We start from the raw sequence: 22,095 nt of genomic DNA, 5'->3' as shown, positions 1-22,095 counted from the left end.
CTCCTGCTCTCTCCTGTGTGTGTCTCTCTCTCTCCTGCTCTCTCCCTCTCCTGCTCTCTCCTGCGTGTCTCTCTCTCTCCTGCTCTCTCCTGCGTGTGTCTCTCTCTCCTGCTCTCTCCTGCGTGTCTCTCTCTCCTGCGTGTCTCTATCTCCTGCCCTCTCCTGCGTGTCTCTCTCTCCTGCTCTCTCCTGCGTGTCTCTCTCTCTCCTGCTCTCTCCTGCGTGTGTCTCTCTCTCCTGCTCTCTCCTGCGTGTCTCTCTCTCCTGCGTGTCTCTATCTCCTGCCCTCTCCTGCGTGTCTCTCTCTCCTGCCCTCTCCTGCGTGTCTCTCTCTCCTGCCCTCTCCTGCGTGTCTCTCTGTCTCCTGCTCTCTCCTGCGTGTCTCTGTCTCCTGCTCTCTCCTGCGTGTCTCTGTCTCCTGCTCTCTCCTGCGTGTCTCTGTCTCCTGCTCTCTCCTGTCTCTCTCTCTCTCCTGCGTGTCTCTCTATCTCCTGCGTGTTTCTCTCTCTCTCCTGCATGTCTCTGATGTCCGTCTGTCTCCTGCATGTCTCTGGCTGTCTCTTTCCTGCATGTCTCTGTCTCCTCCTCCTCTCCCTGCAGATTCTTCCCATCATGCAGTGCAGGGAGGCTGCTGAGCTGCAGGGTGAGAGATCTCCTACCCAGAGTGCACAGAGACTGCAGACAATGCAAGGAGAGACTGACAGTCAGCAGAGACTTTAGACATTGCAGGGAGAGACAGACAGTGACCGGAGACTGCAGGGAAAAACATTGAGACACAGCAGAAAGAGACTGGTAGTCTGTAGAGATAGACAGCCAATGAGAAGAGACTGCAGGGAGAAACAGTCAACTGAAATTACAGTGAGAGACAGCTAGTGATCAGAGAAAGTATAGAGAAGCAGCCTTTGACAAGAGACTACAGGGAGCGACAGCCAATAATGAGATAGCAAGAAGAGAAAGTCAATGATGAGAGACTGCAGGGAGTGACAGCTAGGGACCAGAGACTGAAGAGTGAAAGGTTTACAACGAGTGAGAAGAGACTGCAGGGAAAGACTGCAAGGAGAGAGAGGCAGCTAAATAATAACCTGCAGGAAGAGACAGTCAGCTAGAGACCTCACACAGCAGGAAGTGACAGGCATCAAGTAACTAGAGAGTACAGAGTAAGTAAGCCACTTTTCAGAGACTGAAGAAAAAGAGCAGTCTGTTAATGAGCAGAAAGTGCAGAGAGTCCGGCATCAAGTGAGACAGCGTGCACTGAGAGACAGCACTCACTGCAAGAGACAACAGCAGGAAATAAACCGGTGAGTCTGTGACCTCCCTGATCATCCTCCACGCACATAACTCTCTTCCCATCACTTTTCTTTCTCTTATCACTATTGTCTCTCTTTTTTCATCACTTTTCTTCTGTTGCTCTTCTTCCATCACTGCTCCTGCCATTCTCTTTCTGTTACTCCTCCATCACTCTCCTCATCACTCTCCTCCTATTATTTTCCTTTTATCACTCTTCTCCCATTAGCCTTCCCATCACTCTCCTCATATCACTGTCCTCATCACTCTCCCCATATCACTCTCCCCATATCACTCTCCTCATCACTCTCCTCCCACCACTCTCCTCATATGACTCTCCTCCCATCACTCTCACATAACTCTCCACATATCACTCTCCACATATCACTCTCCTCCTGTCACTCTCCACATATCACTCCCATCACTCTCCTCATATCACTCTCCTCATCACTCTCCCCATATCACTCTCCTCATATCACTCTCCCCATATCACTCTCCTCATATCACTCTCCTCATCACTCTCCCCATATCACTCTCCTCATATCACTCTCCTCATCACTCTCCCCATATCACTCTCCTCATATCACTCTCCTCATATCACTCTCCTCATCACTCTCCCCATATCACTCTCCTCATATCACTCTCCTCATCACTCTCACATCACTCTCCACATATCACACTCCTCCCATCACTCTCCTCCCATCACTCTCCTCATATCACTCTCCTCCCATCACTCTCATATCACTCTCCACATATCACTCTCCACATATCACTCTCCTCCCGTCACTCTCCACATATCACTCCCATCACTCTCCTCATATCACTCTCCTCATCACTCTCCCCATATCACTCTCCTTATATCACTCTCCTCATATCACTCTCCTCATCACTCTCCCCATATCACTCTCCTCATATCACTCTCCTCATCACTCTCACATCACTCTCCACATATCACTCTCCACATATCACTCTCCTCCCATCACTCTCCTCCCATCACTCTCACATCACTCTCCACATATCACTCTCCTCCCATCACTCTCCACATATCACTCCCCACATATCACTCTCCTTCCGTCACTCTCCATATATCACTCCCATCACTCTCCACATATCATTCTCCTTATATCATTTTCCTCATATCACTCTCCTCCCATCACTCTCCACATATCACTCTCCTCCCATCACTCTCCTCCCATCACTCTCCTCCCATCACTCTCCTCCCATCACTCTCCTCCCATCACTCTCCTCCCATCACTCTCCTTCCATCACTCTCCTCCCATCACTCTCCACATATCACTCTCCTCCCATCACTCTCCTCCCATCACTCTCCTCCCATCACTCTCCTTCCATCACTCTCCTTCCATCACTCTCCTCCCATCACTCTCCTTCCATCACTCTCCACCCATCACTCTCCACCCATCACTCTCCTCCCATCACTCTCCTCCCATCACTCTCCTCCCATCACTCTCCTTCCATCACTCTCCTCCCATCACTCTCCACATATCACTCTCATATCACTCTCCTCATATCACTCTCCTCATATCACTCTACTCCCATCACTCTCATATCATTCTCCCATCACTCTGATATCACTCTCCTCAAATCATTCTCCTCCCATCACTCTCATATCATTCTCCCATCATTCTCCTCATATCATTCTCCACATATCACTCTCCTCACATCACTCTTCTCCCATCATTCTCCTCCTGTCACTCTCCACATATCATTCTCCTCATATCACTCTCCTCATCACTCTCCTCCCATCACTCTGATATCAGTCTCCTCCCATCACTCTCCTCATTTCACTGTACACATATCACTCTCCTCCGATCACTCTCCTCCCATCACTCTCCTCCCATCATTCTCCTCATATCAATCTCATCACTCTCCTCCCATCACTCTCATATTCTGTCTCCTCCCATTATTCTCCTCCCATTATTCTCCTCCCATTATTCTCCTCCCATCACTCTCCTCCCATCACTCTCCTCACATCACTCTCCTTCCATTATTCTCCTCCCATCACTCCTCACATCACTCTCCTCACATCACTCTCCTCCCATCACTCTCCACATATCACTCTCCTCCCATCACTCTCCTCACATCACTCTCCTTCCATCACTCTCCTCCCATCACTCTCCACATATCACTCTCCTCCCATCACTCTCCTCACATCACTCTCCTTCCATCACTCTCCTTCCATCACTCTCCTCACATCACTCTCCTTCCATCACTCTCCTTCCATCACTCTCCTCCCATCACTCTCCTCCCATCACTCTCCTCACATCACTCTCCTCACATCACTCTCCTCACATCACTCTCCTTCCATCACTCTCCACATATCACTCTCCTCCCATCACTCTCCACATATCACTCTCCTCCCATCACTCTCCTCCCATCACTCTCCTCACATCACTCTCCTTCCATCACTCTCCTCCCATCACTCTCCACATATCACTCTCCTCCCATCACTCTCCTCCCATCACTCTCCTCCCATCACTCTCCTCCCATCACTCTCCTTCCATCACTCTCCTCCCATCACTCTCCACATATCACTCTCCTCCCATCACTCTCCTCCCATCACTCTCCTCCCATCACTCTCCTCACATCACTCTCCTTCCATTATTCTCCTCCCATCACTCTCCTCACATCACTCTCCTCACATCACTCTCCTTCCATCACTCTCCTCCCATCACTCTCCACATATCACTCTCCTCACATCACTCTCCTCACATCACTCTCCTCACATCACTCTCCTCACATCACTCTCCTCACATCACTCTCCTCACATCACTCTCCTCACATCACTCTCCTCCCATCAATCTCCTCACATCACTCTCCTTCCATCACTCTCCTCCCATCACTCTCCTCACATCACTCTCTTCACATCACTCTCCTTCCATTATTCTCCTCCCATCACTCTCCTCACATCACTCTCCTCACATTACTCTCCTTCCATCACTCTCCTCCCATCACTCTCCTCCCATCACTCTCCTCACATCACTCTCCTCACATCACTCTCCTCACATCACTCTCCTCACATCACTCTCCTCACATCACTCTCCTCACATCATTCTCCTCACATCACTCTCCACATATCACTCTCCTTGTGAAGAACGGCGGACCGCTGCCACCAATATGTGACGGACAGCGGACCCTGTGCCACCAATAGGTCACAATCCCACCACGGGTTTGTCAGCGGACGGAGGGACGCGACGCACTGCCGGCACACGGCTGTCACAGGCACAGTGGGGGCTTATCTTAGTTATCCCACCACTGGCACCACGTGACAAAAATACAGCAAGCTTATCGTGCTCTAACAATTTACCGCATGGGGGTATTTTGGATGCCCCAACACTGCTAACAACCTTCCAAGAACTGCGGGGATTTATGTATATCCCACTTTCTCAGTTCCACTTTGGAACTCGCAGCTCTCCGGCGCCCCCCTTACCCTCAGGTCAGTCAGGGAACTGCACCTAGGATAATTAGTCGCCGGACGGGCTGCTTGTTGTGCATGGGCAATTAGACTACTGCAGTATGGCAATTATCAATGCTGTGGCCTCAACCACTCATTCAGCAATATAAGACCCTTCCGGACTGCAGCTAGCCTCGCCAGCCGCACACACCACGCTGCCACCAGCTCCTGGTTTCTCCACTTAAGTTATAGACTTAATGGAGGGCTTCGAAGCCAACCCGAACAGTAGCGTAATTATCTAAAAAAAGGCGCATAGTTTGTTTCCTAGAGCATGAAGGCAGACTGAATAATTTTAGCATTTATTCCCCAAGAAAAGTCGGGCAGTGGTTACAAATATAAAAAGTTGCTACAAAGTTGAGACATTAAATATGTACAAATGCAAGTATAACATAAAGGGGTTAAAAAGAACAGAAAGTAACACTCACATGTGCTTAGTTGGTATCAGGCATCCCATGTGGCTGAGGAAGGGGCACTTAGCCAAACGTCCCCACTCATCCGCACGTCTTTCTGGCATGAGGACTTCAGCTGAACTGAGCACATTGTCCCCTCGCATCCCTTATGGTCTAGGCTGTGTGACCTCAGCAAAAGGGGCCGGCTAGGGAGGTTCCACCCCCTTCTCTCTAAGTTGAAACTTTACTAAAAACTTATTCTAACTATATCGGGACGAGAAAAGCTCGTATAACCACCCGTAGGGTACCATTGTTTGTAATTTACCGAATAGAGTGAAACAACTCCAAGCATGCCAAACTTAGGACACTCCATTTGGGAGCAATCCATATCTCAGTTTCTGGAAGTCCGAGAATCATGAAACTTAGGGATTTAGAAAGCTGGCTTCATTGACTACACAGTGATATGATTATTATATCTCAACGGTAGATGGTTTTTGCGATACAGTCTCTTTAATATCACCTATAGCTAGATTGGCCTAGTGGTTTCAGACAAAGGGACATCCTTTCCACTTAGCCGTGCAGATATGGGGGAAGGAGAGGGCTTCGAGAGGAAATGGACGGTTTCAGGTTTCACAGAGCGGCACGCAGGAAGACACTGGTGTGTGTGTTGTGGGGGAAGAGGGGGGTTGCAGCTACATGACAGGCTCGTCTCCTCAGTGTGTAGCAATGGGAGATTCTAGAAAGTTCTGCAAAATCATATCTTACATTACACTCCACCCATCACTCTCCTCACATCACTCTCCACATATCACTCTCCACATATCATTCTCCTCCCATCACTCTCCTCATATCACTCTCCTCCCATCACTCCCAGTGATATGAGGAGAGTGATGGGAGGAGAGTGATATGAGGAGAGTGATGGGAGTGATATGTGGAGAGTGATATGTGGAGAGTGATATGTGGAGAGTGATGGGAGGAGAGTGATGGGAGGAGAATGAGATGAAAACGTGATGAGGATGATGCAATGATGGGAGTGATATCACTCTCCACATATCACTCCCATCACTCCTCATATCACTCTCCTCCCATCACTCTCCACATATCACTCTCCACATATCACTCTCCACATATCACTCTCCTCCCATCACTCTCCACATATCACTCCCATCACTCTCCACATATCACTCCCATCACTCTCCACATATCACTCCCATCACTCTCCACATATCACTCTCCACATATCACTCTCCTCATATCACTCTCCTCATATCACTCCCATCACTCTCCTCATATCACTCTCCTCATATCACTCCCATCACTCTCCTCATATCACTCTCCTCATATCACTCTCCTCATATCACTCTCCTCATATCACTCTCCTCATATCACTCTCCTCATATCACTCTAATCATATCACTCTCCTCATATCACTCTCCTCCCATCACTCTCCACATATCACTCTCCACATATCATTCTCCTTCCATCACTCTCCTCATATCACTCTCCTCCCATCACTCCCAGTGATGGGAGGAGAGTGATGGGAGGAGAGTGATGGGAGGAGAGTGATATGTGGAGAGTGATATGTGGATAGTGATATGTGGAGAGTGATATGTGGAGAGTGATATGTGGAGAGTGATGGGAGGAGAGTGATATGTGGAGAGTGATATGTGGGGAGTGATATGTGGGGAGTGATATGTGGGGAGTGATATGTGGAGAGTGATATGTGGGGAGTGATATGTGGGGAGTGATATGTGGAGAGTGATATGTGGAGAGTGATATGTGGAGAGTGATATGTGGAGAGTGATATGTGGAGAGTGATATGTGGAGAGTGATATGTGGAGAGTGATATGTGGAGAGTGATATGAAAACGTGATGAGGATGATGCAATGATGGGAGTGATATCACTCTCCACATATCACTCCCATCACTCTCCACATATCACTCCCATCACTCTCCACATATCACTCCCATCACTCTCCTCATATCACTCCCATCACTCTCCTCCCATCACTCTCCTCATATCACTCCCATCATTCTCCTCATATCACTCCCATCACTCTCCTCATATCACTCTCCTCATATCACTCTCCTCATATCACTCTCCTCATATCACTCTCCTCATATCACACTCCTCATATCACACTCCTCCCATCATCATCGCATCATTCTCCTCATATTATTCTCCCATCACTCTCGACCCATCACTCTCCTCATATCACTCTCCTCACATCACTCTCCTCATATCACTCTGCTCACATCACTCTCCTCATATCACTCTGCTCATATCACTCTGCTCATATCACTCTCCTCCCATCACTCTCCTCCTATCACTCTCCTCCCATCATCATCGCATCATTCTCCTCATATCATTCTCCCATCACTCTCCTCCCATCACTCTCCTCCCATCATCATCGCATCATTCTCCTCATATCATTCTCCCATCACTCTCCTCCCATCACTCTCCTCCCATCATTCTCCTTCCATCACTCTCCTCCCATCACTCTCCTCCCATCACTCTCCTCATATCACTCTCCTCCCATCATCATCGCATCATTCTCCTCATATCATTCTCCCATCACTCTCCTCCCATCACTCTCCTCATATCATTCTCCCATCACTCTCCTCCCATCACTCTCCTCCCATCACTCTCCTCATATCACTCTCCTCCCATCATCATCGCATCATTCTCCTCATATCATTCTCCCATCACTCTCCTATTCTCCTTAGGAAAATGTGGTCAATCTGCGCTGCGAATCACTAAAAACTCGGATTATTAATGCAGTGGTCTTTATTCTACGCGTTTCAGAGTCTCACAGAACTCCTTCCACCTGGTGTTTTTTTTTTCCTGAGGAAGGAGTTCTGTGAGACTCTGAAACGCATAGAATAAAGACCACTGCATTAATAATCCGAGTTTTTCGTGATTCGCAGCGCGGATTGTCTGACCACATTTTTCCTACCCTGAATCTTCTATGTTGGTCCCTCGTGGATCTGTGGTTCTGCAGCAGCAAATTCTCCATTGCCGGTTACAAAACTCCATTTGGTGAGTGTATTACTTGCAGTTGTTATCTGCGCACCGGATAATGCTCTATTGCGCTGTTTCTCTTTTACAGCAATCTCGTATTCTCCTCTAACTCTCCTCCCGTTACAATCTTTCCATAATTCTCTCATTCTGGCACTCTTCTCTCACTTTTTTCTACCTCTCTTCTCCTCTCTCTACTCTGTCTCTCTTGTCGCTCTTCTCCATCGCTCTCCTCCCATCACTTTCCTCTCATTGTGTCACTCTTCTCCTCCCACTCTCCTCTCGTAACTCTTCTCCTGTGTCTCTCCTTCCGTCACTCTTCTGTCTCTCCTGACGTTTCTCTTCACTCCTCACTCTCCTCTCGTCACTTTACTCTCCTTTCTCTCCTCTCCTCATTTTTCTATCACTCTTGTCACTCTTCTCTCACTTTCCTCCCGTTACTCTTCTCCTCTCCCTCTGCTCTCATCATTGTTCTTTAGTCACTCTTCTCCTATCACTTTCCTTTCTTCACTTTTCTCCTCTCACTCTTCTTTTATCATTCTTATCAGTCACTCTTCTCCTATTACTCTCCTATCTTCACTCTTCTCATGTGACTCTCCTTCCATCTCTGTCTCTCCTGACGTCACTCTTCACCCCTCACTCTCCTCTTTTCTCCTGTGTCTCTTTTTCTATTACTCTTGTCACTCTACTCCTCTCAGTCTCCTCCCATCACTCTTGTCTCCCTCTCCTCTCATCACTCTTCTCCTATCACTCTCTTCACTTTTCTCCTGTCACTCTCCTCTTGTCACTTTTCTCTTACTCTCATTCTGCTCCTGTAACTCTTCACTTCTCATTCTCCTTCCACCACTCTTCTCCTATCACTCTCCTCTTCTCACTCTCCTCGTCAGTTTTCTTTCATTTTGATCCAGTGACTCTTCTCCTTTCACATTCCTCCTTTCATTCTCCTCCGATATCACTCTCCTCGTCACCTTTCTCCGCTCACTCTTATCTCCTATCACTTTCCTCTCCTGACTTTTCTCTCACTCTTCTCCTACCTCTCCTCTCATCACTCTTCTTCTCTCACTCTCTTCCCTTCACTGTTCTCCTTTCACTGTTATTCTCTTGATCTCGTCTCTCACTCTCCTACCACTCCTCCTACCACTCCTCTCCCATCACTCTCCTCCCATTATTTTCCTTTTCTCATTCTCCTCCCATCAGTCTTCACTTATCACTCTCCTTCAATTACTCCCAAAAACATCACTCTCCACCCTTTACTTTCCTCCTGTCAGTTTCCTTTTATTCTTTATAGTACGAGCAGTGAGATTATGGAACTCTCGGCCACAAGATGTATTGTTTGATTCCATTATAAAGTAGAAGGAGACAGTCCTCTGATCACTATACTCCAGTATCTCTCCTCCAATCATTCTCCTCCAACCACTCTTTTCCCGTTACTCTCCTATCACTCCTCCCTTCATTCTTCACCCCTCACTCTCATCACTTTTCTCCTCCTCTCACTCCTCTCTTATCACTCTTTCCTCTCAGTTCTCACCCTCCTTCTATCAATGTCCTCTTGTTTTTTTCCTCTTACTCTCCTCCCATCACTCTTCTCCTTTCACTCTTCTCCTATCACTCGCAACCTGTCACTCTTCTCCCATTAATATCCTCTCGTCACTCTTCTTCTCTGACTCTTCTATCACTTTCCTCTCTTCACTCAGTCTTCTCCTATCACTCTTCTGTTCAGACTCTCCTCCTGCCACTTTTCTCTTCTCACTCTACGCTCATCACTCTTTTCCTCCCTTCAGTTTTCCTCTCTCGTCACTCTTCTCCTCTGACTCTTCTATCACTTTCCTCTCTTATCTGTCTTCTCCTATCACTCTTCTCTCCTGTTACCTCCCTTCTCACTCTCCTGTTCTCTCTCTCCTCTCGTCACTCTTCTCATACAATTCAAATGAGCTTTATTGGCATGACTACGTACATGTTAGCATTGCCAAAGCAAATGGTAAAAATAGGGGGATGGGGGGTAGGGAGGTCCAGGATATATCAGGCTCCTTTTAGAGGATAGGGGCATGTCCAGGGTGGGGTGTAGGAGTCCATGACATATCAGGATCCTCTTAGTCGGGGGGGGGGATAGGGACATGTCCAGGGTGGGGTATAGAAATCCATGACATATCAGTCTTCTCTTAGTCTGTGGCAGGCACCTGCTATGGCCGCTGCAGTTTCCTCTTCCCCCAGTATTATCGGCAGTTTCTCTTCCTCCTCCATGGAGGTGAAGTCTGGGGGGAGATCAGACAGTCTCTTGAAGTGAGTGTCCCTCTCTGCGGAGTATTTGGGGCACCTCACCAGGAAGTGGTCCTCGTCCTCCACGGTCTCCTGGGGCACTGCTGGCAGAGTCTGCTCTCTCGGGGCTTGTAGTTCTGTCGGTGCCGCCCGGATTCGATGAGTAGGCTGTGGGCGTTCAGTCTGTACCGGCTCAGGATCTGTCGCTCTTTGGGGTTTTCTAGTGTCTCTAGATATGGGGCCAGTTTGTGCTCCCTCTGTAGGTTCTGGTATATCGTCAGTTTCTGGCATTTGTTTATGTCGTTCCTCCAGAGGCTGAGATATTCCTCTTTGACTTTGTGCACCATCTTCTGGATTTCACCTTTTGTCAGGCCATGTAAGTTGATGGCTTGGTCAGGCTGGCTTTGGGTACTTTGTGTTGGGAGGCTTTGTTGGGCTTCCTGGTGTGGGAAGGCTTTGTGATGTGTGAGGCAGCGACCGGAGTCATATGTGAGGGTTACGATGTGTCCCCCAGGATGTGCTCAGAAGCGTATTAGATCTGCTGGAGTGCCTTGTGGTCACAGCAGTGTCCCTGTGACTCACAGGGCAGAATAAAAGTAAGTATGAGCCTGGTCAAGTTATTTGGAGCAAGGAGTTTGTTCAGGAAAACCCGGTATGGGCTTTTATTTTTGAAACAGACTGCAGGAAGGTAGTGGGGTCCGGTCCGTTTCCTCCAGCCCAGGTCTTACAAGTGGCCTATAGAAGGAAAAAAACCCTGCAGAAAGCGTTTTGGGTGTGTCAGTTCTGGCTTACACAGACCAGTGGTCTGCAAAGCTCCCTGTGTGAGGCAACACAGGGCCAAGCTGAGACAAAAGGTCTGGCACCCCTTGCATACCTGGGCAGCGCGGTTGCTCACGGCAACTGGCCACGGATTGTTTTGTTGCTTCCCGGCTGCAATCCAGAGGATACAGCGTGTTTTGCACTGTGGGAGTTTTGCACAGCGTGGACACCACTGCTTTACAGATGGTAGTAGCTGGGACTACTACTTTGTAGATGAGACTTGAATGACAGCGCCTTCTTCTGGATTGCAAGGTGTAGTGGGAATCTGCCCAGCTCTACTCGGCAGGCGCTGTTTGATGTGCTCCGATGGACTTGGAGAAGATGCTTGCAGAACTCTAGGTGGAATATTTCAGTCAGCCCAGCGTCCCACTTTGACCACTTTCTTATTACTTTCCTCTTGTGACTTCTCCTTTCACTCTACTCTCATCTCTCTTTTCCTCTCATCACTTTTCTCCTCTCACTGTTCTCTCACTCTTCTGTTCTCCTATCACTCTTCTCCTTTCACTCCCCCCTCCTCTCGTCACTCTTCTCTCACGCTCCTTTCGTCACTCTTCTCTCACTCTCCTTTTGTCACTCTCCTCTCGTTACTCTCATCACTCTCCTTCCGTCACTCTTCTCCTGTGACTCTCCATCTATCACTTTTCTCTGTCTCCTCCTGTCACTCGCTTCCCTTCACCCCTTACTCTCGTCATTTTTCTCATCCTCTCACTCTTCTCTTATCACCCTCCTCTCGTCATAGTTCTCTCACTCTACTTCTATTATTATTATTATTTATTGTTATAGCGCCATTTATTCCATGGCGCTTTACATGTAAGGAGGGGTATACATAATAAAAACAAGTACAGTAATGTTAAACAATACAAGTCATAACTGGTACAGGAGGAGAGAGGACCCTGCCCGCGAGGGCTCACAATCTATAAGGGATGGGTGAGAATACAGTAGGCGAGGGTGGAGCTGGTCGTGCAGCGGTTTGGTGGATCGGTGGTTACTGCAGGTTATAGGCTTGTCGGAAGAGGTCGGTCTTCAGGCTCTTTTTGAAGGTTTCGATGGTAGGCGAGAGTCTGATATGTTGTATTAGAGAGTTCCAGAGTAGGGGTGATGCGCGAGATAAATCTTGTATGCGATTGTGGGAAGAGGAGATAAGAGGGGAGTACAGAAGGAGATCTTGTGAGGATCGGAGGTTGCGTGCAGGAAAGTACCGGGAGATGAGGTCACAGATGTATGGAGGAGACAGGTTGTGGATGGCTTTGTATGTCATGGTTAGGGTTTTGTACTGGAGTCTCTGGGCAATTGGGAGCCAGTGAAGGGATTGACAGAGGGGAGAAGCTGGGGAATAGCGGGGAGACAGGTGTATTAGTCGGGCAGCAGAGTTTAGAATAGATTGGAGGGGTGCGAGAGTGTTCGAGGGGAGGCCACAGAGCAGGAGGTTGCAATAGTCAAGGCGAGAGATAATGAGGGCATGGACTAGGGTTTTTGCATATTTTTGGTTGAGGAATGAACGGATTCGTGAAATATTTTCGAGTTGAAGTCGGCAGGAAGTGGAAAGGGCTTGGATATGTGGTTTGAAGGAAAGATCAGAGTCACGGATTACCCCGAGGCAGCGAGCTTGTGGGACTGGGTAGAGTGGGCAGCCATTTACTGTAATGGATAGGTTCGTTGGGGGGGTCACGTGAGATGGGGGAAAGATGATGAATTCTGTTTTGTCCATGTTAAGTTTCAGAAATCTAGCAGAGAAGAAGGATGAAATAGTGGACAGACATTGAAGGATTCTGGTTAATAGAGAGGTGATATCTGGTTGAGAGATGTAGATCTGTGTGTCATCAGCATAGAGATGATACTGAAAGCCATGAGATTCTATGAGCTATCCCAGGCCAAAGGTGTAAATGGAGAAGAGCAGGGGTCCTAGGACTGAACCTTGTGGAACTCCGACAGATAGGGGGCGCGGTGAGTAGGTGGTGTGCGAATGGGAGATGCTGAATGTCCAGTCTGCAATCCAAGATGGTATCACAGACTTGGCCCTACGAAGAGGGAGCAAGAAGAGAGATGGGAGGACAGTTCAAGGTAGACGTGTTGTTCCAGTAGCTTGGAGGCATAGGGGAGAAGTGATATAGGGCGATAGCTAGATACAGAGGATGGGTCAAGAGAGGGCTTTTTGATGATAGGTGTGATGGAGGCATGTTTAAAGCTTGAGGGGAAAGCACCAGTTGTTAGTGATAGGTTGAAGATATGGGTTAGGGTTGGGATGAAGACTGTGGTGAGGTTTGGGATGAAGTGGGAAGGGATCGGGTCAAGTGCACAGGTGGTGAGATGTGATCTTGAGAGTAGAGTGGAGAGTCGATCTTCTGTAATGGTGGAAAAGTTGGTTTTGGAGGTGGAGGGCTGGGAAGTCGGGAGGAGGGCCTCTGGGGGTTGTTGACCAAAACTGTCTCTGATGTTATCAATCTTCTGCTTGAAAAATGAGGCAAAGTCTTCAGCTGAGATGAGTGGGGAGGGAGGAGGTGCTGGGGGACAGAGGAGAGAATTGAAGGTGTTGAATAACTGTTTAGGGTTGTGAGACAGGGAGGATATGACTATCTATCACTATCCTCTCATCTTTTTTCTCTCACTCTCCTTCGGTCACTCTTCTCCTCTTACTCATCACTCTCTTCCTGTCACACTTCTCAAACTCTCCTCCTGAGACTTTTCTTGCTCTGCTCTCATCACTCTTTTCCTGCCATCACTTTCCCCTCTCACTGTTCTCATCTCTCTTCTCCTATCACTCTCATCTCACTCTTCTGCTATCACTGTCCTTTTGCCTCTCTTCTATTCTCACTCTAATCCTGTCACTCTCCTCTCATCACTCTTCTCCTCATACTCTTCTCTTATGACTTTCCTCTTGTGACTCTTCTCCTATCACTCTCCTCTCGTCACTCTTCTCTTTCCACACTCCTCCCCTCACTCTTCTCTCGTCACTCTTCTCCTCTCACTCTTCTCTTATTATTTTCCTTTCATCACACTCCTCTCATTCTGTCACTCTTTTCCTCACACACTTTTCTCGTCACTCTTCTCCTGTGACTCTTCTACTGTAACTTTTCTCTGTATCTATCGTCTTGTCATTCTTCTCTTATCACTCTCCTCCCATCACTGCTCTCCTCTCAGCCTCCTCTTGTCACACTTCTCACTCTCCTACTATCACTCTCCTCTTTTTTTTGTTTTACTCTCCTCCCGTCACTATTCTCTTCTCACTCCCCTCCTGTCGCTTTCTTTCTGTCACTTTTGTCCTCTCACTCTCCCCTCTTCATCCCTCTCCTGTAACTATCACTTTCCTTGCTTCACTTTTCTCGTCTCACTCTTCTCTGTCTTCTATCACTCTTCTCTCCAAAGTCTCCTCCTACCACTTGTCTCTTCTCAATCTACTCTTGTCACTCTTTTCCTCTCACTCTTATCCTGTCACTCTTCTCTTTTCCTCTCACCTTTCTTTTGTCACTCTTATCTTTCTCTGTCCTGTCAATCTTCATCCCTTACTCTCTTCTCGTCACTTTTCTCTTCTCTTATAACTCTCCTCTCGTCACAGTTCTTTCATTCTCCACCTATGACTGTCCTTTCATCTTTTTTCCTCTCATGCTCCTCCCGTCACTCTTCTCCGCTCACTGTCCTCCTGTCACTGTTCTCTGCTCACTCTCCTCCTGTCACTCTCTTCCTGTCACTTTTCTCCTCTCACTCTCCACTCGTCATTCTTCTCCTATCACTCTTCTCTTCAAACTCTCCTCCTACCACTCTTCTCCCCCCTCATTTTTCCCCTCTCACTGTTCTCTTCTCACTCTCCTCTCGCCACTCTTCTCCTCTCACTCTTCTCCTTTCACTCTCCTTTTGTCACGCTTCTCTTCTCACTCTCCTCCCATCTCCTCTTGCCACTCTTCTCCTCTTACTCTTCTCTAATAAACTCTTCTTATTACTTTCCTCTCATGACTCTTCTCACCTCACTGTACTCTCATTTCTCTTCTCCTCTCGTCACTTTTCTCATCACTGTTCTCTCACTCTTCTCCTTTCACTTTCCTCCCCTCACTCTCCTCTTGTCACTCTTTTTTCCTCTCACTCTTCTTTTATTACTTTCCTCTCATCACTCTTCTGTCACTCTCCTCTTCCCATCACTCACTTCCCATCGTTCTCCGCCTATCACCACGGCTGAGGAGTCGGAGTCCATTTTGGTGGAGTCAGTATAAAACAGAGCGACTTCGACTCCTATCATACATAACACGTTGGGGGCAGTAGTTCAGTGCAGGATCTGCTGTAAATGTTTCCATGGAATTTGGGAAAGTTCTGAAATCTAATATATAAAGCTCAAGTGTGTGTGTGTGTGTGTATGTCCGGGATAGGCATCCGCACCGTCGCAGCTACAGCCACAAAATTTGGCACAGTCACATGTCTGGACCCCGAGAGTGTCCTAGGCTATGTTAGGCGAAATTTTAACCCCGCGCGTTCCAATTCACCAAACAGTTTTACCCCTATCTACATAATGGGGAAAAAGTGTGTGTGTGTATCAAGCCCCGCCCCTCATTATGATGTCATAATGGTTGTCATGGCGACGCTGATGTCATCATAGGTTGCAAGCCCTGCCGCTCATTATGATGTCATAATGGTTGACTATGGGATGGAGGATGTGTAATGGGTATATGGGCACAGGACTATGGAATGGCGGATATGTATGATGGGTATATGGGCACGGGACTATGGGATGGAGGATGTGTGATGGGTATATGGGCACGGGACTATGGGATGGAGGATGTATGATGGGTATATGGGCACGGGACTATGGGATGGTGGATATGTATGATGGGTATATGGGCACGGAACTATGGGAAGGAGGATGTATGATGGGTATATGGGCACGGGACTATGGGATGGAGGATATGTATGATGGGTATATGGGCATGGGACTATGGGATGGAGGATATGTATGATGGGTATATGGGCATGGGACTATGGGATGGAGGATGTGTGATGGGTATATGGGCAAGGGACTATGGGATGGCGAATATGTATGATGGGTATATGGGCACGGGACTATGGGATGGAGGATATGTATGATGGGTATATGGGCACGGGACTATGGGATGGAGGATATGTATGATGGGTATATGGGCACTGGACAATGGGATGGAGGATATGTATGATGGGTATATGGGCATGGGACTATGGGATGGAGGATATGTATGATGGGTATATGGGCACTGGACAATGGGATGGAGGATATGTATGATGGGTATATGGCCATGGGACTATGGGATGGAGGATATGTATGATGGGTATATGGGCACTGGACAATGGGATGGAGGATATGTATGATGGGTATATGGCCATGGGACTATGGGATGGAGGATATGTATGATGGGTATATGGGCACTGGACAATGGGATGGAGGATATGTATGATGGGTATATGGGCATGGGACTATGGGATGGAGGATGTGTGATGGGTATATGGGCAAGGGACTATGGGATGGCGAATATGTATGATGGGTATATGGGCACGGGACTATGGGATGGAGGATATGTATGATGGGTATATGGGCACAGGACTATGGGATGGAGGATATGTATGATGGGTATATGGGCACGGAACTATGGGATGGAGGATAAACATTATAATTTGTTATAACTAACCACAGTTATTTGCTATGCCCGGGCTCTTCAGCTAGTGTCCTATAAATGTCTGTTCTGTTCTTGATCTGAGGATCTCGGCTGTTAGTGGAGATGAATCTGTGCTGCACTTTATGCACATGCTCTGTAGTGACCGATGCTGTGCAGTATTATACCCCAGAGCTGCACTTTATGCACATGCTCAGTAGTGACCGGTGCTGTGCAGTATTATACCCCAGAGCTGCACTTCATGCACATGCTCAGTAGTGACCGATGCTGTGCAGTATTATACCCCAGAGCTGCACTTCATGCACATGCTCAGTAGTGACCGATGCTGTGCAGTATTATACCCCAGAGCTGCACTTTATGCACATGCTCAGTAGTGACCGGTGCTGTGCAGTATTATACCCCAGAGCTGCACTTTATGCACATGCTCAGTAGTGACCGATGCTGTGCAGTATTATACCCCAGAGCTGCACTTTATGCACATGCTCAGTAATGACCGATGCTGTGTAGTATTATACCCCAGAGCTGCACTTTATGCACATGCTCAGTAGTGACCGATGCTGTGCAGTATTATAGCCCAGAGCTGCGCTTCATGCACATGGTCAGTAGTGACCGATGCTGTGCAGTATTATACCCCAGAGCTGCACTTCATGCACATGCTCAGTAGTGACCGGTGCTGTAGAGTTGGAGGGAAATAGAGCAGTCAGAATCGGAGGTTTGACTTACCGCCTCCACAGCTCTGCCTATCACTCCTATCAGTTTAGTCATACCATTTTCTTTCTGTTGCTCTCTTCTTATCAGTTTCCTTCCATCACTCTATCACTCTCCTCCTATTACTCCTCATCGCTCTTCTGGTTGGTTTTGGGCACATTCATGGAGCGTGGTGCTAGCATTACCCTGATAACACAGCTGAGATACATGACATCAGTATTGTGATTTCAGCTCTTGCTTTCTCTCGTCTCCTTCTTCAGAGTCCCACATGATGGCGATGGATGGAGACCCCTCATTCCTGAGTGGATTTGCCTACAAAATGTTAACAAATAATGCTGATCACATGGAGGTGAAAGTAGAGCTTGACGTGAACTGTAAAGAAGAGGTTCCCTGGGATCATGACGAGCGGCAGAGCGCAGCTCCTGTAGAGCTGAATGCACCATTTTACTGTCTGGTGTGTGGGAAAGTTTTTGGACAGAGGCACAATCTCATCAAGCATCAGCGTATCCATACTGGAGAGCGGCCGTACCGCTGTGGCCAGTGTGGGAAGAGCTTCATTCAAAAACAGCACCTGACCAAACACCAGAGGCTGCACACTGGAGAGCGGCCATATGTCTGCCTGGTGTGTGGCCGCAGCTTTAGTCTAAAACATAACCTAACAACCCATGGGAGAATTCACACAGGAGAGAAACCGTATCCCTGTACTGAATGTGGCAAGAGCTTCAGCCGCCGGGAAAACCTACGGGCTCATCAGAGACGCCACGTAAGCAAAGCAACTGGTGGCAAAATGATCCAGCCAAAAGAGCAGGTGAATCCAGTCAGTCAGTCCCGCCAGATGTTGGCCAGAGTCAAAATACCCAAAGAGCGAGCAAACCCTGCGACGAATCCCGCTGTTAAGGTCTCCAGCAGTGGGCGGACAGTGAATCCCAGACCCTTCATATGTCCTCAGTGTGGAAAGCGATTCTTCAACAAGCAAACTTTCATCAATCACTACAGGATTCACTCTGGTCAGAGGCCACACACCTGCCCCGAGTGTGGGCGCAGTTTTATCCAAAAACAGCACCTGACCAAGCACATCCGCACACATACAGGGGAGAAGCCCTACACCTGCAGCGAGTGTGGCCGGAGCTTCAGTATGAAGCACAACCTGTGCACACACATGAAGACTCACACTGGAGAGAAGCCGTACAGCTGCTCTGGCTGTGGAAAGAGATTCACACGGAGGAGCACCTACCAAGCACATCTAAGAATTCACTGCAAATCCAGACCAGAAGAAAGTCCCTCAGGAGCGTTCCACTCTGTGGAGGACATTATAGTTACACCTAAGGGAGTGTACATTGTGGAGGTGCCGCAGCAAGATATGATGGAGCAGATGATGCTGCACGCACCAGAGACGCCCATTACCTGTGGCCAGTGTGGGCAGGACTGTAGTCATATTGGTGAGACACCTGTTTGCTGTTCTAATTGTGGAACAAGCTTTAACCAAACTGGCATCCTAACTGTGCATCCAAGCCATCCTGCAGACATGGTGACCTCGACATCTTCAGAAGAGGAGAAACCACCGCTGACCATCGATAGTGGAGTGAGACGTGAGGATCAGGATCCTGTGGCCCACACATCAGTAGGCCTGCATAGCAATGACGAGCCCCATGCTGGGGCTGCATACTTCTCATGTCACTGGTGTGGGCAGATATTTGGCCAGAGAGAAGATCTTGAACAACATGAGCCTCTTCACAGTGGTGAGAAAATACACACTTGTGACCAGTGTGGGAAAACATTTTTTCAGAAGAACCTGTTGATGAAGCATGAGAAGACGCATGCTGGAGACAGATTATCCTTGCGTAATCCTCCAAGTAAGAGCCTCAGACATGCGCTGCCCACAGTCCAACAACTGTCAGCCACAGCCAACAAGCCTTTCTCATGCACCAAGTGTGAGAAACGATTCAGCCACCACGAGACTCTGATCTTACATCAGAGAAGCCACCAGAGACATTCCATCCCCATGACTGTAGCACCAGATCTGAAGTGCTTGGGAGGTAACCTAAAACGCGAACACTGTGAAGATCAGGGACGAGCATTCCCATGTTCTGTGTGTGGCAAGTCCTTCAACCAAAAACATACCCTCATTAACCATCTGAGGATCCACTCAGGTGAAAGGCCATACCCCTGCCCCACTTGTGGCAAGAGTTTCATTCAGAAGCAGCACCTCACAAAGCATGTACGTCTCCACACGGGAGAGAGACCGTACTCCTGCCAGGAGTGCGGGAGAAGCTTCAGTCTAAAACACAACCTGACCACCCACCAGCGGATTCACACCGGAGAGCGGCCTTACGCCTGCAACCTGTGCGGCAAGAGGTTCAATCGCAGGGGCATATTACTCAGTCATGGAAGGATCCACCTCCAAGAGGTGGCACAGTCTTAACAAAATTCAAAGGACCTTACCCTGTCACCAGACAAAAACACAATGTAATGGAGCTGTGGACATCATGTGGCAGGTATGGCGGGTCAGAGCAGTCACGAATGGTGGGAAGACTCCTCACATCATCATGAGTAGATGTCAGATCTGCATCGGATGACGTCCAATGTTTTCAGAAACTTGCTGATAATTAACAGGTGAACCAGATACAAGGTCAAGGATTCAGAAGGCCTTCATAGTGCCCAGAACCTGCTGTGGAACATCTTGGCATAGGCTCTGTAGAGACTCACAGTCACATCAGATGTCATTGCAGCCTAGAGTGTGGACATCATCATGGATTTATGAACTGTTCCCTGAGGGTCCACAATGTTCTCAGACATCTCCTTGGCAGTGTAGGAAGACATGGGGACTTTGCGAAGTAGGTGGGCTATGAGAAGACCTCTGGGCTGCTTTATTGCAGCATATGCTCATTTCCACATTTTTCATATCTACAGCATCTCCAGATGTCTCCGGTATCAGTTCCACGTTGAGATGGAGTTAACATTTGTGATGACCGTAATAACATGGACATTATTAGACGTCTGTGACTCCTTGATTTGTTTCGCACTCGCCAGACTATTGTATTAATAAAAATCATATGAATCTGAAATTCACGTATAATCATAATACTGCCAGCGTCAACTACGCAGATCTCACTCTGAGCGGTGACACAAAGGCAGGAATTATAATCGCTGACATGAAGACCTACGACAACCACTTCGGTTACTAGCGACGTCCGGGACGTGGGATAAAAATGATCAGAGTCAGGCCGAAGTGCAGCAAGACAGACACAGTCATAATGAATGGACAGTGATAATGCAGTAGATCGAAAACATCCCGGCTGGACTGGACCGAGGGCCGGTCAGATGGGTGACAATATGAAGAGGAACACAAGAATAGCTGACAATTTAACTTTGGCCCAACATATTGTCCCATTCACATTGAGACCGTAACGTACAGTTACAGTGCCTTGCGAAAGTATTCAGCCCCCTGAAACTTTTCAACCTTTTCCCACATATCATGCGTCAAACATAAAGATACCAAATGTAAATTTTTGGTGAAGAATCTACAACAAGTGGGACACAATTGTGAAGTTGAACGAAATTTATTGGTTATTTTAAATTTTTGTGGAAATTCAAAAACTGAAAAGTGGGGCGTGCAATATTATTCGGCCCCTTTAATACTTTGTTGCGCCTCCTTTTGCTGTGGTTACAGCTGCAGTCTCTTGGGGTTTGTCTCTATCAGTTTTGGACATCGAGAGACTGAAATTCTCGCCCATTCTTCCTTGGCAAACAGCTCGCGCTCAGTGAGGTTGGATGGAGATCGTGAACAGCAGTTTTCAGCTCTTTCCACAGATTCTCCATTGGATTCAGGTCTGGACTGTGACTTGGCCATTCTAACACCTGGAGACGTTTATTTGTGAACCATTCCACTGTAGATTTTGCTTTATGTTTGGGATCATTGTCTTGTTGGAAGACAAATCTCCGTCCCAGTCTCAGGTCTTTTGCAGACTCCAACAGGTTTTCTTCCAGAATGGTCCTGTATTTGGCTCCATCCATCTTCCCATCAATTTTAACCATCTTCCCTGTCCCTGCTGAAGAAAAGCAGGCCCAAACCATGATGCTGCCACCACCATGTTTGACAGTGGGGATGGTGTGTTCAGGGTGATGAGCTGTGTTTAATTACGCCAAACATATCGTTTGGCATTGTTGCCAAAAAGTTTGATTTTGGCTTCATCTGACCAGAGCACCTTCTTCCACATGTTTGGTGTCTCCCAGGTGGCTTGTTGCAAACTTTAAACAACACTTTTTATGGATATCTTTGAGCAATGGCTTTCTTTTTGCCATGCTTCCATAAAGGCCAGATTTGTGCAGTGTACGACTGATTGTTGTCCTATGGACAGACTGTCCCGCCTCAGCTGTAGATCTCTGCAGTTCATCCAGAGTGATCATGGGCCTCTTGGCTGCATCTCTGATCAGTCTTCTCCTTGTTTGAGGTGAAAGTTTAGAGGGACGGCCGGGTCTTGGTAGATTTGCAGTGGTAGGATACTCCTTCCATTTCTATAT

General features: G+C 47.8%; 1 protein-coding gene across 1 annotated transcript; it reads left to right on the top strand.

The window, feature by feature from the left end:
• Positions 1 to 326: 326 nt before the first annotated feature.
• On the top strand, positions 327 to 20,639 carry LOC141054861 (uncharacterized). The gene is made up of 2 exons (XM_073551742.1): positions 327 to 1,298; positions 17,835 to 20,639. The coding sequence occupies exon 2, from the start codon at positions 17,843 to 17,845 to the stop codon at positions 19,994 to 19,996; it is 2,154 nt and encodes a 717-aa protein (XP_073407843.1). The 5' UTR covers positions 327 to 1,298; positions 17,835 to 17,842; the 3' UTR covers positions 19,997 to 20,639.
• Positions 20,640 to 22,095: the final 1,456 nt, after the last annotated feature.

The sequence above is a fragment of the Dendrobates tinctorius genome, unplaced genomic scaffold, assembly GCF_039654945.1.
Source record: "Dendrobates tinctorius isolate UK_male_01 unplaced genomic scaffold, ASM3965494v1 ptg000179l, whole genome shotgun sequence".
NCBI classification, from domain to species: Eukaryota; Metazoa; Chordata; class Amphibia; order Anura; family Dendrobatidae; genus Dendrobates; species Dendrobates tinctorius.
This window is presented reverse-complemented; position numbering and strand designations above follow the sequence as displayed.